The 18,822-nt window shown below is 37.4% G+C and overlaps 1 protein-coding gene across 2 annotated transcripts in view; it reads left to right on the plus strand.

The window, feature by feature from the left end:
- CACNA2D2 (calcium voltage-gated channel auxiliary subunit alpha2delta 2) overlaps positions 1-18,822 on the plus strand; it is a 636,728-nt gene that overhangs the window by 463,349 nt on the left and 154,557 nt on the right. For both annotated transcript variants that reach the window (XM_087924067.1, XM_026725351.2), the window contains exon 6: positions 18,506-18,644. In XM_087924067.1, coding sequence (XP_087780193.1) covers positions 18,506-18,644 — 139 coding nt within the window. The remainder of the gene's footprint in view (positions 1-18,505; positions 18,645-18,822) is intronic.

Here is an 18,822-nt window from a genome sequence, read left to right on the forward strand (position 1 = left end):
TGTTGGTTTCTCAGGTGGTTTCCAAACAATATGAGCAGCAACAGCAAGGGAGAGCTACAAAGCCATCAATAGATGATCTCACAGGTGCATTAAAAAGGTTTTTCAAAATATAGTGGCAAATCCTCTATGAGAGGGGGAAAAAACCTGGCCTGGATCATGAATGAGTCCAGAGTTCCTTCCCATGGAAAAACTCCCTGCTTTCAAGCTCTGCATTATCACACAGTTTGTATTTGAAAAGTCCCCATTTTGCTACTCTAGATGTTCCACATCTGCAATAGAAAAAAAGTCCACTCAGTTGCTAAATCCAAATGACATAGAAAGATCACCTGAATGCTAAGATTTTAGAATGGTAGAAAGCCAAGTGTGGAGGTATCCAAGAACAGCAAATTTCAGAATTTAGATTTACCTCCATATTTGTATGTGAAGGACGGAACTGGCAAGAGAAGAACAAGAACCATTTCTGAAACATAGGCCAGGTATCAGAAACAGACTAGTACAAGCAATTTATTACAAAAGATAGAAGAAGAAAGTTCTTGATTTAAACTGTAGTTAGGTAGAATAGATGATAGATGTGTGGGTGGGTGGGTGGGTGGATGGATAGATAGATGATAGATAGATAGATAGATAGATAGATAGATAGATAGATAGATAGATAGATAGATAGATAGATAGATAATCTCAATATCCAGATTCTTAGCCCATTAGACACTGCTAATTATTTTACTAAGGTTTTTTTGTATCTGTGGTAAGAAACTTTATCTATTTAAATAGTGTGCTTGAATTCCATGAGAGTGGCATGTTCCCAAGAAAAGTATATTACCAATGACTGCAGGTAATGTTCTGATACCGGAGAACGTATGTCAGGCTAAAAATAATCTCCTTTTTTCAGTTCCTTTCAATTAGTCTTTCCAACTGGCAAGAGTGATTTTATGATTGGTGAGTCAAAGGTTTGTAAATTCCTAATTACAGTATAACTCTGAAAATAGCTGGCACTTAAGGGCACTGCCACACTGCCATTTACCCTTGCCCAATGTAATCTTTTCTGTAGTTTCATGTCAATACACATGTATCTTCACTACTATCTCTCTGTTGTTCCATTTTAAAAATAAACTACGCTAATTAACAGAAGAAAATATTGTGCATAAAGCAAAATTAATAGGTAATGAATTTTGATAGTGATTATACTATGTAAAAAGAAAATACAAGAGCCTGGTAAACTATGAATAATCCCCCCAAATTTTGACCATAATGCTTAAAAATCTTCTACCTTGCCCCTTTAAAGAAAAAAAATGTTGACAAGCAACCAGATCAACAAGCTATTAAATTTTTTCCTTCAAATAGTGTATAATTTTTTATTCAACATCCATGTCTCCAAAAGTTCCAGTTGTTTATATCTTGACAATTTGAAGTTCTGAGGATATATTTATTTTTAACATGTAGTACTTGAACCACATTCATATCAATCACCCAATCACTGTCAACTCAGATTGTGATACTAGAACAAGACCAAACTATATGATTTAATTTTCTACTTTCCAACAGCAAAGCAATTACAACCAACTTTTCAGTGGCAATTATGTCAAAAACAAATCGTTGTTGTTATAGTAACTTCAGATTAACCTTGAAGGAACTACATGCTGTATCACAGTGGTTCTCAACCTGTGGTCCACGGACTGCAATGTATGTCATCACAGGGAGTCTGTGAAGGCTTGAAGAAATGTTATTATTTAAGTCCTGAGTTAAGTCTTCAGGGGTCACATGGCCACAAAAGGTATTTAAAGGGGGTTCATGGTGAAGAAAAGGTTGAGAACCACAACTGTATCACATTGTTTAAACTGACCCTCATTTGGGTTATCAAGACAGGACATTCAAACTTGACATTCCAGAGACTGAATAAATGAATGACATCAGTTGCCAATAAAAATGGTTACTAGCTTAGTTTAATTCCTGCAAAATCTCTAACTACTACAGAATGTCAAAAGTAGCAATAATACTCAGAGTAAATATACAGAAGTAGCAAGTATACTGAATTAGCAATGCCAAACAGTCAAAAAGCATCCTGAGATAAATTACGCTAATACTAACAGATCAAATCTTTATTATGGTTATAGACCAGCATAAAGCTAATGGCTTGATTTTGCAAAGCTGCTGGGAGCACAGTTGAGCCAAAATAATAATGTTCTTTTTAAATTGTAAATTAAAAGTCACATTAGCTTTTTATGGTAAATGTCCCAAAATTATATCTATGACTCAAGTATATCTTGTAGATTTAAGTGCAAATATTAAAATTAATATTTTAATTTTCTGCACAGCTAGGGATCTCAGTACTTGTCAGGTTTCAGTAAGGGCCAGTAATAACTCTTAGATTATACTTAAAATAGAGGTGATTTCTGAACTTTCTTACTATACACAGTTAATTGTAATTTGGACAATGAAAATTTCATGAGATGTCCTTGCCAAAGTGATTCATTATCATTATTATGGTTCATTGCACAGTCAGCCAGATGTTCAGAATGCATTTGGCATTCCCAAAGACCTGGGATAGGCAGATGTGAATGTTTATGGTCTTAAAGGTATTGTTGCAGGATATAAGCTGTTCTGAGCAAAGCTGCCTTTTCCAATTGACTGATGGTGATTTTTTTTTTTCAATGCCAGTGGTGTTCAAGTAGTGGTCCAATTGTTTTGGGAGTGCACCCAGGTGCCTATTACTACAACCCTTGTTTTCTTTTGCCACAGTTGGTCTATTTCTATTTGCAGATTTGCATCTTTGTTTTTGTTATCCTCTCCAGTTCTTTCTCTTCTCTTCTTCTGTCACCAGGTACTGCCATGTCCATTACCCAGACTTCTTTCTCTTTATCAACAATTGTTAAGTCTGGAGTGTTATGTGGCAGGTGCCTGTCAGTTTGAATTCTAAAGTCCCAGAGCACTTTAGCTTCTACATTTTCTTTTACCTACTCTATTTTATAGTTCCATCCATTCTTGCTTGCAGGCAAATAGTATTTCTTGCAGATCTTCCAATGCACTGTTGTTGCTTCTTTGTCATGCTGTTAACAGCTTGTAGTCAGTCAGGGTAATCTTCTTGAAGCAGCAAACAGGGGATCTACTGTTTCTTCAGCTTCTTGGTATTTGCTGCCTGTTTCTATGTTCTCTGTTCTGGTTTCATATGCATTTGTTCTTAAGGCTTGTCTCCATTGGCTAGAATTAGCCCCCATTTCTCTTTCTCCAATTTTCCTGCTCTTAACTATTGTGAGGTTTTGTATTGTTATTATTATTCATTAAATTAAATGAATTAAATTAAAATTCTATGCTGTCCATCTCCCCTATAAGGTGACTCTGCTCAATGTCCATTAAAAAGATGTGAAGGCCTCAAAATGAAAACCAACCTTGGAATTAATTCATCATAATAACTTGTATCTTACCCCAAATATTCAAAGAATTGCAGTCCATCATTCTGTATATTCCATTTGCATCAAAATTTGGTGAGTTGGATTTGATTTGTTGAAAAGGGTTTCTGGAAATTCTTCTGTCAGGATAAGCAAAAATGTCCCTTCAATTAGCTAATGGGGAGATTGATTGATTGATTGATTTTGACAAACATTTACAATATAATAGAAATAAAAATAAACATAGATATAAATACATGAAATAGGTACTAATAATTGGGGACAATAGGACAGGGATTGTGCGCTTATGTACGCCACAAATGACAGCTTTTCGTTTCTCCACTCCATTTCTTTCCCGTGCCATGCTTGTTTTTGACTTCAAGAGAAAAAATTTTTAAAAAAGCTTTGGGCAGCTATGAAGAGCAGATAAGTGTTGGTAGTGTGGAGAGAAATGTCCCTCAACAAAGAAGGAAAGAGTAAAACAAGAGTTTCATACAGTGGGCAGCCAACTTATCACATAGCTGCAGATGCCAGCAAGCTATCACACTTTGTCTTCTGGCTCTGTGTTTTCCAGCTGGGTTTGGGGGAGAAACCAAAAAAATCTACAGCTTCACTCTTTCCCAAACCATTCTGGACTGCACTTAATAGTCTGGTTTCTAAAAACTGAGTGGGAGGAATGAAACTATATCAGGGAGGTTCAGCTTCACCTAAGTTAGAACAGAGGCTTAAATTACCTTTTTGCAGTTCTGAATGTCTAGGCTTCTTTCAGAACTGTTATGAGGGATCAAGGCCTCCCATTTCTCTGTTGTCTGAGATGAACAAAGTGCACAGAGCCACACACCTGCAAGGTTAAACTGCTACCTCTTATTTTCCTCTCCAACATTGCTCCAGTCGCACTCTTTGACTTTGGCATCTGAGATGAACTGCAGAGTGGGAGGTGTGCTCCTTTGCATGTCTAGAGAGCTGCAGCGCCATAATTGGCACCTGTCAAAGGCAGGCATAGCATTATAAGGTGGGTAGGGCTGACTTTAGAAGCATAATGCTTTCATTCCCTCTGGGGTAAGTGATAACCTTTTTATTAAAGCAAATATTGCCTGTTATAAAGAGGTAGTCCCAAAAGGGGGGTGCATTGGTTCTGCATCCAAGAAGGCTTGCACTCAGGTTCATGTCCCAATCTTGGAGTCTGCATTTAGTAAGACTTTTTATGTGCACGGTAGCCACTGGGAGAAATAATCATGATGAAAGTGAACTATGCCTACATGTCTACGTCATCATCTGTCATCTCCAGTCCATGCCATTTTGAGTTCAGTTTTAATCCACCTCATTATTCTCTGTGTTTCCAACAGAACTGTTTTCCAACTTTTTTGCACATACGGAATAAGAAGCATTTTATTTTCCATCACTCTGGAACTCAAAACCAGAAGTCTAAGAATGTTTGCAGTAATTGCACGTTGTGTTCTGACCCAACCCTGTTACCAGCAAGAAAATCTCAAACAAACGCAGCAACTCAAACCTTCTCAGCTTTAATCTACAAATAACTTCTTTGTAGATAAAAGATGGCTTCCAGCCAATTAGTCCAACCAGAAAAGCCTTGACAGAATTCTTCAGATAAGCCGGAGTCTCCACACACAATACTGGGTCCTTAGAGCATTTTTGTCTTTTGCAAAGGCAAAAAACCTTTTGAAACCAGGCATATATTCCCTGGAGGGAGGAGCCATTACATTGCATCCTTACTCCCAAGTCACCTGTACTGCTCCAGCTGTTCTCTTCTATGAATCATCCTGCGCTCATATGCACTTGGCACAGGCTCCTCGGGAACCTTCTTGTCACTGTTGCCAGCCCCCACAATCCCTGAAGGCAGCAGTCTACTCCCTGATGGTCCCAGCCCCTCATCAGAGTCATCACTCTCCTCAGCCATCTGCACCTGCTGCCGGCTAACCACAATAAGTTGATCAGTCTGATTTTTGAGTTTATGAATTAGAGTTCATTGTTTAGAGTTCACAACATATTTCTTCTCCTAAAATATTCTTAAATTGTAATCCCGGAGAAGAATCTTGGCTTGTGGATGTGTTTGTTTGTTTGTTTAGTGGGTTTTGTAGAGGTAGTCCTCAGTTTACAATCATAATTGGAACCAAAACTTTCATTGTTAAGAAATGAAGTTATTAAGTGAGTTAAGTTGTTAGGTAACTCTCTTTTACCACAGTTGTTAAGCAAATCATACAGTCATTAAGCAAATCCAGCTTCCCCAATTGAGTCTGCTTGTCAGAAACCAGTTGGAAAGGTCACAAATGGCAATCACATGACCCCAGGACACTGCAACTCTCTCAAATACATGCTGGTGACCAAGCACCTAAATCATGTGACTGTTGTGATGCTGAAATGGTCATAAGTGGAAGGTCCGATTGTAATTTGCTTTATTCAGTGCTGTTGTAATTTGGAGCAGTCATTAAATGAATGGTTGTATGTCGCAGAATATCTGTATATTGTTGCAATTAGTAATATGGGGGCACTATAAACAAAACCAGAAAAGAAGAAACAGAGCTTAATATAAATTAATCAATACAATAAGCAATTATACAATGAGCTGAAATCAGCTTGGAACTAGAGTTTTTAGAGACTTCCTAAAAGATGTGAGCCAACTGTGCTTCTATAGGAGAAGATAAACTGCAATACCACTGTTTTCAAAGACAGCAGCATAACACCCTACCTTGAAGAAGCATTAGTCAACAAGAATTCATGAGTGAGATAGATCAGGCCTAGACTAACAGAACTTGTATTATAGGGAACCCTATCCACTTTCTTGGATTTCACAGTCTCAAAAGAAAACCATTGGTTGTAAAACAAGACATTGGCCAAATTACTTACTTGGCCTTGGTCTCCAAAACATAGTATATATGGGTGATTTATGCACAAAAATATCTGGATGGTCTGCAGGAACCTATTTCATTCATTCCTCAGGGAATAGAGTCAGCATTCAGGAGTGGGTTTCACCATTCAGCCTACCTGGGTTTACTCACACCCCACTCCACCTCCCACAGCAGCTGTTGCTTAGTAAATTGATGTAACTCCTGCTGGAGTTCACCTTGTCTGTCTGTTACTAAGAGCAGCCACCTTTTTTCCTTCCCCAACTACAGCTCTTTCTTGCTGAGCAATGCAGGAAATCATTACTTTCCATAGATCTGCTTATTCTACTTGTCCAATTTAAGCTTTTGCAACAATTACCTTCAACCTTCTTCAACCTAGTAGGAAAAAATGTCCATTTGAATTTTCTTCAGCAGTGTAACTCTCCTCAGATACTCTCATATCACTACTCTGTCCTCTTCTTCCTTGCTTCTAATGTTCTTTCATTTTATTTCCCTTCTTTATTCCTATCTTTTCCGTTTCTCTTCTACCTCCACCTTCTTTCTACACTCCACTGTTTTCTGACACTCTCTCTACCCGTTCTACTTTTCAGCTATACTTGTCCACTGTAATTCTTTCTACAAATGCTCTATCACAACTCTCAGTCCATCTGACTCACACTTTCCCATTCCCAACCAAGAAGTCTGATACCGTGTTTCTCATATAATAAGGCCAGGTCTTATTTTTTTTTTGAGCCCCCCAAAAATGGCTAGGCTGTCTTTTCGGGGTGACTTAATTCCCCACCCCTTTGCATATTTGGGCGGGCGGCAGTGACGGCTTGGATGTTAACCTCGGTGTTGGTGGGGCACTCTGTATCGGGGTGTGCAACAAAAGTACTTCCTAATGGCAAGCCTCTCCCACCATTCCCCACCATTTCGCATGTTTTAATATAGGTCTTAATTTGGGGGGAGGGGCTTAATTTCATTTCATGCCTATAAAACATGCTGGGACTTCCTATTGGGGGAGGCCGTATTGTTGGAGAAACAGGGTAGTAGATCAATCGTCAAGATGCCTATCTGTTTGGATCTTAAAGTCCTGTATGATTTTTTTACCCAACATTTTTCAAAACCTCCTCAACTTGGTGAGGTCTGTAGCTTATGACACATTTAAGTTCAAATCTCTGGCAAAGGTTCCAAGTAATAATTTTGGCAACTCTCATGACACTGCTTATGGCCGTTTTGTGAAGTCAAATGATTAATTGTTTCATTCTCTTCATTACAAAGGTGGCATTTCTTGTTGTTTGTTACATGCTAAAATAAATTATGGTTGGTTGCACAGTCAGCCAGATGTTTAGACTGGTTTTGGTATTTTTTTATTCACCTATCAAGTCCCTCACAAGGACCTGGCATAGGTAGATATTGCTTTATGCTGTGAAAGGTATCTCCAGAAGATGTAAGCTATTCCGCAGAAAGCCACCTTTTGCAATTGACTGATTTTTTTCAAAGCTGATGGTGTTCAAGTAGTGTTCCGGTTGTTTTGGGGTTGCAATGTAGGACACCTAGTACTGTCTTTGCTTTCTTTTGTGTTCTTTCTTTCTGGTGTTTTGAATGATGTGAGGCATGGGTTTTTTTTTAAAGGGCTTCTTTCTGTGTTGTCAATTTAAGTTGGAAAAGAAAGCCAGGTTCTGCTTACTAGTCCTGTTCCAGTGAGTGTAATACTGGTTTTTCATCTACTTCTGCTGACAAGGAGTTTAATGTGGCCATACTTTTGACTGGTTTTACTATTTTAGGGCATTGTGCTATCTGTTTACCCCTTAGCCACTTTAGGAATACCATGGACTATCTCAGATGCTTCCAGCATTGAGTTCTGATCTAGATGATTGGTCAGTTGCTCCAAGCACCATCGATCACTTTGAGCAAACAACAGAAAAAGTAGAGACATCCAATGAGACATTTAGTTGCGTAGATACATTCCTATCAGTACAAATAACTAGGGCTTTCCAGTCTTAAATAGCCCCACTGACAGCCCCACCAATGCAGAAGAATGCCAAGGATGTTCCTTGTGAGCTGTCCTCTGTGTGTAAGTCATGCTGTTTCTGAACACAAGTATTGACCCATGTTCAAAAATAGCTTATATGACAGATCATAAGTAAGGATCATTTCTGCACCTTCAGTGAAATAACTTGAAAAGTGGCCAAATCCGTCCTGACCTAGGCTTCCTTAGAAAGCATAAAACACAATCTTAATCCCAGCAAAACCTTTTATTTCTACGGCAGTGAATTACGTTCATTCACAGCCTGCCAGGCTTCCCAAACAGTCTTTCAGGGGAATGTTTTTAAACACCCGCCTTATCCTACTTTGAATGTGGCCAGAGAACTTTGGCAAGGCCAAACCTTACACAGAGTCAAACAGAATTTTTCAAAGCTTGAATCAACCGGATGAAATAATTGCTTCCTGCAAAAGCTCACATCCCGTTCGCTCCTCTTTTATGTCCTATGGGAGGGGCCAATCATCTCCAAGGTGTGGCCTTACTCCTGAGTCGACCCTGCTTTTTCAATTGTTCTTGTCTTCTGCTAGCTCTGTGCATGCACACGCTGGGAACTGGTTCCAGAAGCTCCATTGCATCACTACTGTCCGAACCCAAAAGCACCTGCTGACTGCCAGCCTGCTCTGACCCCATCTCTGCCTCTGATGCAGAGCCCTCCTCCAGGCTTTCCTCAGAACCAGCCCAGGTTCCTCCTCAACCTCCTATTGTCCAGCTCCTTCAGCTACCAGCGGGCCACAACAAAATCCTCATTAATTCCAGTTCAACCCTTTACGCATTAAGGGGAGAGATTATTTTTCCTTCTGTTTGTTGACATTCCATAAATTGAGAAACAAAACTTGGAAAGTCATAAGCCACTTTCCTTAACTTGTTCAACATTAAAAGTTACAAAAGCAGCACCATTTATTATAGAGGCAAATTTAGGGCTTAGCAGTCAGGGCAGCACTATTTTTGCTGACATACTTTTCTACCAGATAAAAATTGGAGGATAATATATTAACATGACTGTTTTGATGAAGAGCTTGGAGTTGTTGCTATAAGCATATACTTGAGTTCCTTAGACAAAGGTAGACTATAAATACAAAAATATTGAACTTCAGGGCCCCTCAGTGTCTAGCAACTTTACTGATCTGGAATCATTATACCGTATTTCCATGTCATGGGAGGGCTTCTGCAACTGTTTTGAAGCTGAGTTGCTTAGCTTTTTAACTCCATTTCAAAACCAAAGGACATGCTGCAGCTCCACATTAAGAGTGCAGCTGTGATGCAGATGGCTTCCTACTGGTGAGAATTCTTATCTCATCCTTCCTCAACTATCCCAACTTCCTGGGTTTCCCCCTTCCTGCTATGTTTTATCAGCTTCTTTCAACTGCAGAACATAAACTGGCTTATAATAAATACCACTTGCATTTGTCATTGCTCATAAACTCATTTATTGAGTCCTAATCATCTGATGAAATCAGAAAGGCCAAAAGAATAAGCAAGGTCCAGCAAATAGTTCAAATGAGATGGTCAGATTCAACGAAAGAGAGATGGGTTGGAAATAGAAGTGCCTGGAATATGAGAAGCGGGAATTATATATAAGAACTCAATGTATGGAGTCTTACAGATATGCTGAAGACGCATCATGAACACCCAGGATTCTTCAAGATGCAGCTAAAAATGCATCATCTTGATTTACTTCACTCAAGTTTTAGACAAGTATCTTTACTGCTAAAAGGCCACTTTTCTGCCTTCCATTTTTTTTTTATTCTTGTGTTGCTGATGCTAAAGGCTAGTTCTGATTCCAGGTGGAGGTTCAAATCCTCTATAGTCAGATTGGGAAAAACAAGCCCTCAAGTTCTTTGCCCAGTGATTTGTGAAATAGGCTCCTGGGCTATTGACCTGATAGATTCTTCTGTTTACACATTTTCAGCTGCAGATGTTGGCTCCAATTGGTCCACGATATAAGTCAAGAAACCAAACCATTCTCTTTGCTTTTTAAATTCAGCATTTTACCTATGAGTATTCTATCTCCTAATATTATAACATTATTACAAACTAGGACATCACATAGGGAATTGTGGAAGTGGTGCTGGGTACATTTGTGGGAATCACAAGACAGCCATTTCCCTGATAAGCTTACTCCCTGCCATCCTTTCTAGTTCCCATGTATGTTAATTTCCACACAGATTTTATCTATTTTCTCTGCAAATAGTAGCGCTTCTAAAAAATACCCAAGGCTGTGCTTATTGTTTAAGAATTCCCATTGGGCCTATTAGGGGCGCACATGAATTTTTAAAATGAAGATTGAAATAGAAGCTGAGACTTCATTTCATAACCAATTAAAATCAGGAGGACAAAGAGTCTGGCGGTTGTTAAGAGCATTTTCTTTTAACCATAACCTTAACCCTAACCCCAACCCCGGTCCTAGCTTAGTCTCTCTTTTTTAAGACATCCCTCCATTCTGACTCAGAACAGAAAAGAAACTCTGACTTATAGTCTGTCAAGAAAAGGGTTTTATCTGCGCTGAAGTTCATCTGACTATATCTTGCTTCAGTACCTTTGACATAAAAATTCCACGCCTAACTGCCTGCCTTGTTAGAGTAGAGAAGTGGAAGGGGTGTGCATGCCTGTAGGCATGAATGCCTCAATGGTGACAATAGAAAATGTGGGACACATCTATTTGTTCCATTTTTACAGCACCTTTCTTCTTCTTGGTGCTAGAGGCCGTGTAAAGTTGTATCCCCTTAACTGTTCAATAACAGCACCTTTCTTCTTCCAGGCGCTCCAGACCATGTATCCCCAATCGATTTGGGTGAGAGATTCTGATTAATCCAAGTCACCCATTGAGCTTTATGGATGAATGTGGATTTGATTCTGAATTTCCTATCGGAATGGCACCCTGTAATTCAGCTACCCCTAATCTGGCTGCCCTTCTAATGTATGGCTGACAACTTCTCAAATTCCTGAATTGGTACAACCTTTGCTGAGAATTCTGAAGGTTAAGGAGATATCTGGAGGGTGTCCATTTTGGGAGTCTGCTTTGATGACTACACCAATCTTGTTCCCATCCTGTCAGTAAAAAAAGACTCTTGAGCATCCTCATGAAAAAAAAAATATTATACAATGCTTGCAAAACTGAGTAACACATACTTTCAATAATTAACACAGCTTGCAAATAAACAAACAAGTCATTTCTGCCACCATTCAGCATTTCATCTAAATCTGGAGATTATATTATTTACTAAACTGGACATTGTGTGTGGACCATCTAGTTTGATCTGCCAAGTGCCAAAATATTGTTTGTGCATTATATTACTTTACGACAATGATGAAGAGAAATAGCATGCTGTGAGCACAAACTTTCTATAGCCCCTTGCAAACTTTGTATGTAAGAGGCTATAGAATAATCCCTGGGATTTCAAACGGGATAGCTCCCCTCTCTGAAACACTGAAGAACTGCAGATTGGCACATCAGCACTGCCCTACATTGCTAGCAAGATGCTTCATATCATCCAGGAGTTGTGGGCATTAGCTAGAATTCCAATAATCCTGTTTTAATATTGCTACTCATAAAGATTTCAATTTCATCCAGGTAAATTTTTACAGCAAGATTTAAAAGGTTCACTGGTGTTTCATTTCTTAGTTATTATATTGTGATATGAAATGAGAGCCCCTGGGTAAGATTCAATCTTACAGCTGTTTTGTTAAGAAATGTCTATGCAGAATTAAGAATTTCCCCAAAAGAAATTCATAACAACTGCTGCTCATTGTTTTATTTGCCCTAGGACTTGGTTACTTTGTCAAAAACCTTGTTGTTATACATACAAAGTAACTAAAATCATACCTATATTACCTATAATACCACCTGTAAATAGTGTCTATTTTCTTTTTCTTATTTTTTTATCAAAAAGGTTTCTTTCACTAAGGAGATTATATCTATTAACAATTTTGAAATGTGCTCCAGTTTCAATATCATGGATAAAAGATTTCTGCTATGTATTCTCAGAATAAACAACATAACCCTAGGTCAAAACACGCATTAATTTCAGATTATAAAGAAGTTTACAATCTAAAAGGATCCCCAAATAAATTAACTATAGTGAAGTAAAGTTGCTCATGTTGGAAACATATATTTTAAGATTCCTTACGGTAAGAAAGACTGATAGAAAGCAGAAATTTGATAGAAACCAAACACATCTCCAAAACAGCTGTCTCAATTTCTTGTGTTCTCTTACCTTCTTCACAATCTGCCTTTCTGAAAAAAGATCAAGAAGATGGCTGAAATCTGGACTTCCGGTTTGTGCTTCTTCAGTGACGGACCGAAATACGCAATCATGCGCAGTTTCGATCCGTGCTCACCGCCAGAGCGCCCCGAGCTGGCTGGATTCGGGGCTAAGCCATCCCGTAGAGGTGGTGAAGAGGGAGGAGACTGCCAGCAGGGTTGAGGAGAGCTGCATTTCTCCTCCTCAGCTGGCCATTACTCCCTTTCCCGAAGGCGATTGCAGTGGTGGTCAGAAATGGCTACCTCAAAGAGGAACTTGACCTGAAAAGAATGTGCAGGAGGAAGATCAGAAGAGAAAGTTTTGGTTGACCAGGTTGAACTGAAAAAGCAACAACGTAAGATACCCTGGAATTTGAACTATAAAAAATAACATTGTTCCCAAAGAAGATTTTGAAGCAGCGAAGGAGAGAGGGAAGGGAAAGGATTTGGCTTTTTTTTCTTTCCTTCATTATACTGACAGCTAAGAGATTTAAGTAAGAAATTGACAAAAAAAACTTTGACATCAATAGGCATTTAAGCTGAAAATAAAATGTCAAAGGCTTTTGGATTCTCAAAAACCTTTAAAAGCAGGAAAGGAGAGAAAAGGAAAGAACAAACGGCAGGATCTGTAAAAATGGAGGAGACTGCCTGGAACTAAAAGGAAGTTACAGTGAAATTTTAACAAGATTCCTAAAAGATACATTATAATGGAAACTTTGTAACAAAATAATAGAAACCCAGGAAGAGAAAGTGGAAAAAAGAAGCAAGAAGAAACATCTTTGGATTATTTGAATTATTTGGTGATTTTTGGATTTTTAGCTATGGGATTTAAATGAGTAAAATCAATTGGGTGGTTGTTTAAAAGTCTTTTAAATGGTATCACTTTTGGAAGAACTGAAAATGGAACTTAAAAACAGAAAGAAGATGCACAAGAAGGAAGAGGTTCTTTTGGCTTTGTGTTTCAATTTTTAGAAATTGAGATTTGGAACTATGAGAAACAACAAGAAATGCTTGTAGAACAAGAAGGTTGGGACAAAGAAGAAGCCATCTTTAATGATCAAGTAATTCTAAGGGGGGAAAAAAGGAAAGGTAGGAAAGACAGTGAAAAGTTTTAAGATTTGAAAAAACAACCAAAAAAAGAGAATAGTTTAAAAAATAATTACAATATTAGGAAGCAACAGAAGAGAGGATTACAAAAGAGAGAATTAGAAATAGAGAAACAAGGGTAAAAAGGGAAGGGAGAAGAAGAGGGGGAAGAAGGAAAGGAAAAGAAGTTATAAAAGACAGAAACAAGATATAGAGAAACAAGGAAAATGTATAATGATTGAAAGTATAAGCCTATTTAGAGATAATGGGTGAAAATTTAATTGAAAAAAGGATTCTACAAAGGTACATAAAATAGTATTGTTATATTAGAAATAGAAATAATTTTAGAAAATATGAAACAATGTATGATTAAAATGATGGATAAAATACTTATTGTAATGCTTGTAATGAATGTTTGTTAATAAATAAATGAAATAAAGAGAATGAGAGGATGAAATTAGGAAAGGATGGGAACATTTTAATTATTATTAATGATTTATAAAAATATAAGTGAAGAGAAATATGGAAAAAAAAGAATTAGTTATGGAAAGTTTATAAGTGTTCCCAAGGAAGTATGATATTCAATTGAAAAGAAATGTTAAAGACGTTAAGATTGTAACTAATATTAATGATAGAATTGAATTGGAATGGAATGAGTGTTTTATTTACTACTGTTGTGTGTGTGTGTGTGTGTGTGTGTGTGTGTGTATGTATGTACATATATACATACATACACACACACACATATATGTGTGTTTTCGTAGATTTTCATGGGTACAGGTATATAGGTCTAGGTGTATTCGGGTCTTTTCCCATGTAAGATTAAGAATATCTTGGCGACGAAGCCGAAAGCACCAGCCTGAGGATGGCAAGTGGGACCTCGCTGAAACATCGCCAAGATACTCTTAATCTTACATGGGAAAAGACCCCAACACACCTAGACCTACGTATGTATGTATGTATGTATGTATGTATGTATGTATGTATAGTATTCAGCTTTGTTCAGGTATTTTCCCACGTCATTATAGTTGTGCTTTTAAAGTTGTAGCAACGGTTTGGCAGAATCTCATCTGCCATCATCAGGCTTCTGTATAGTGTTCGTCTATGAGTCAGACTTTCACAGCTGTTTCTGTCTGACTCACAGTCAAACACTATACAGAAGCCTGATGATGGCAGATAAGATTCTGCTGAAACATTGCTACAACTTTAAAAGCACAACTATAATGACGTGGAAAAATACCCGAACAAAGCTGAATACCATACATATAAATACCTGTGAAAACTTAAGAAAACACACACATATATATACATATATATAAAGAACATAGTGTGTATTTTAAGAATTCAATTGGAAGTTATGTACTATATTGAATGTTATAATTCTAAAGGCATAAATTGAAGTTTAAATAAGAGTTGAATGGATAAAATTAAAAGATATAAAGGTGTCATACTCCAGTTAGTAACTATAGGGGAAAATTTGTTTAATGAGAAGATAATATGAAATTGAAACAGGACAGACAAAAGTATAAATATAATGATTAGAAAGACATTGAAACTTAGAAAAAGATATATAATTGAATTTAGATATGAGATAATTAAAAATAAAGCTGAGAAAACCAAGGGAGGGGAAAATTATGGAGAAAATGTTAAAATAGTAATAAGATATGGAATAGAACACAGATGAATATGAAATTGAGTTTGTGTCTGTATGGAGAAGTGATAACCTGGGATCATGCTGTTCTCAAAAAAAGATGTTTTATTTGTATTATGTTTTTGTGAAAAAAACCCAAAAATTATATTAAAAAAAAGAAGATGGCTGAAATCAGATCATTTCTGTAAAGAACATTTGGATCACAATTTGGATTTCCAGGGAGGAAGCAGTATATTCCAGAGAGAAGCCCAAAATAAGAAACTGCACAGTCCTAACTGGATGGAGCAGGAGGAAGTAGTTGCAGGATACCTGTAGTCTATAATCTCTCAGGGTGTATCTGCTAGGTTAAAAGATTATAGCTTTAATCTGGCAAGATTCTATCTATTGGGTGTAAGCAAAAAAAAATGGACTCAATTGGAATTCACAGGCTTATCTCTGGTCTAGGGCCTGATATATATATATAGTGGCTATTAATGTTCTAATCATTTAAATAATTTTTAAACTATTTTCTTAAAGAAAATTAAGTATGGATTGGGTTAATTCATTTCATTCTGTTGTTGCTGTGTTTTTCCTGTTAATTAAATGCTAGCAAAGAAAGGTTTCATCCTGCTATGCCTGGGTTTTTTGAATACTTTTCCCCACACACCACTTCTTCTTCATCCGAGCAGATAGATTAAATCTGCTTCAAAGATGGTAGCAATGCTCTTTAACCAACAGGATGAAGGTTTCTCAGGTCTGAAATTCCAAATAAATATTTTCTGGGTTTCTCCCTCAAAAGAAAGCTAACTCTCCTTTTAAAGAGTAAACCAAGACTTCTTTCAGAAATCTCTCAGAGAGAGAGACAGAAAGTACAATGTCCCCTTCCAGCCTCAGCAGCAGAGAAGTTTGTCATCTCCCCCCCCCCACTCTCTCCCCCCTCCTTCTCTTTCTCCTTCTCTATGCCATAATTAAATGTTGTTTGCTCTGCTTATTGACAGAGCAGTAAGCTCTACTGTATTTTAATTTGTTCTTTGATAGTTGCCTTTTGCTGCTAAATTGATTTTCAAGGGGTGGGGCTTTCCTGATTTAATTCCCTGCCAGGGAATTGAAAACTGAAAGGCAAGGAAAACAGCTTGGGCAGGAGTTAGGAACTCAGACATCTCTGCTTCAGTAAACTACCTCAGCCTGATAGAGCATCTTAACAGCTACGCCATTCTCAGGCAGCTGTTGCCATGGAGTTGATTCAGGAGTGCTGAAGAATATACACATCTGAGTTTCCTAGCAACACACACACACACACACACACACACACACACACACCTGATAGAATGGAGAGATCATTGGATAGGAGATGCTGTCATTAATGGTGCACTGTAATTGTTAAGAATGGGATCTGTGAGATAGATGCCTCCTTTTCAAAAGAAAAGTCTGCAAGGGTGCATTTTTTGCCACCCTGAATCACAATCTGAACTAAAATTTGGAGCCCATTTTGTTGGACTGTTTTAAGAAAACAATAAAATGAGAGGCAGAGGCTTTCATTTGAACAGAAAGATGCTTTTAAAGAAATCCAACAAGGATCATACAATTTGCTACAAATTTTTAAAATTGTGGTTATATAAATCTGCATAGTAAATTATCTTATAGCAGTGTGAAGGTTTAAATCACCCTCAGATTTTAACCTGAAATCGATCAATATTATGAGGTCCTTAGTGCTCTCTAAGCTTGGTTATTTTCTTGTAGATACTTCACTACTAAGCTAGATAACAACATCAGTGCTAGTAAAGAATGAGGTTTGCTTTCATTCCAAATACTGGTGACTTGCCCTGTCAGCATCAATTGGAGTGGTCTTGGTGATTCTTTTATTGGGTTTTTTACGGTTAACTTGTTTATCTGAGGTGGCAATTCCTTAATTGGAGTATTGTTTGCTTCTTGATTGTTGATCTAATGTTAATCTTGATATTAATTGCTGCTTATATGGATGTTGATTGCTGGTGAGGAGGTATTTTGGTCTTTTTGTTTTCTTTGTGGCTTTTTTATTGTCTCTTTTGAATGATATATAGATGTTGTTTATCTCTGTGTGCCTGTTGACAACCAATTTTTCTGAGAGCCAGGCCTTCAGGAATTCTCTAGCAGTTTTAGACAAGGCTTGGTCTAGGATGCTCACAGTTTCCCATGTATTGTAAAATTAAGGAGTATTTAATCATGTCTTCTGACTGCTAGCTAGTGTTTATGAATATGGTCTGTTAGTCTTCTGCCTGTTTGTCGTACGTAGTGACTGTAGCAACATAGCAACTATCAACTCAGATAAACAAGCTAACAATAAACAGCAGCCCAATCAAGGAACCACCAAAACTACTCCCACCAACACTGACAGGGTTACCTACAAATATATAAAATAAGAGCAAACCGTACTCCATACTAGCCCTGATTTTGTTACCTAGTTTAGTAATAAGACATCTGCAAAAAAAACAAGCAAGCTAGAGAGCACCAAGGATCCCACAGTTCAATCTGAGCTATAACTACCGGTATTTGCTTCTATCAGTATCAGTCAAGTAATATTATAAATGGATGATTGTACGGTAATATAATTGTAACCGGTATGATTGCAATTAGAAGTTACAGACTGGGATTAAACAATACAATCTCTGCTGAATCTTAAAATGTAATGAGTTTAACAGTTATAAAAAGATTAAATGTTATAATATTATGTTAGGAAAACCTCCACATGTAGATATGCACAAAGCTATGTATAAGACTATGTCAAAAATGTTAATTCAAAAGATAATTTCTATATCAAAGTGCTTGGGTATACATGAACATATGGGCATGTACACACTATGCATACAGTACAGTTGTTAGATGAACATAGTACATTACTTGTAGCTGAATGCTCAAATTGGCTACTGATAGCATATCAGCAGATGAGGTGTCCCCAGATTGCTTCCTGTTTAGGACCTCCAAAGGCCATTGATCACTGTTGAAGGTAAGAACTTGGTGGTTCCTCTTTCTTGGATGTTCCAGAGGTTTTGAAGTTCTGAACTGAAGAAGTTTCTTGGATGAAAATGTTTTCAAAGGGAAAAAAACAAAGTAAGTTCAGTTGCCTTTTGGAAAAAGCACCTTTGGAACAACCATGACTCGGATGATTCAGAATTTCCATATACATTTTTTCTTGGGGCCTGTTCAATGGCAAAATCCATTGCCATACCCTCTTTGGGTTATTATCACCATTTTCCTGACTTGATTTTTTTATGATATGTGTCCTTTTTTTCCCCCTAGGATGACCCAGAAGGGGAAGAGGTTGAAAGAGAGAAATCTAATTCCTTGAAGTTGGAATTCACAGATGATGATAACTTCAAAACCAAAGTTAATTACTCATATGCAGCTGTACAGATACCTACAGACATCTACAAAGGCTGTAAGTTCTTTCTTATTGCAGTACTCTTGTTATTAAGACCAGAGACCATGTCCTATATGTTCGTTTAATAAAATAATATATGACATAGACAAAAGAATTGGATTAATTTCCCCTTGCATGTACATATCCTTATAGAAAAGTTACTAAAAACAAACAAAAAATGGCTTATTCTATGCTT

The sequence above is a fragment of the Pseudonaja textilis genome, chromosome 2 (genome assembly GCF_049901715.1).
Source record: "Pseudonaja textilis isolate UNSWEBS1 chromosome 2, rPseTex1.2, whole genome shotgun sequence".
Classification (NCBI taxonomy): Eukaryota; Metazoa; Chordata; class Lepidosauria; order Squamata; family Elapidae; genus Pseudonaja; species Pseudonaja textilis.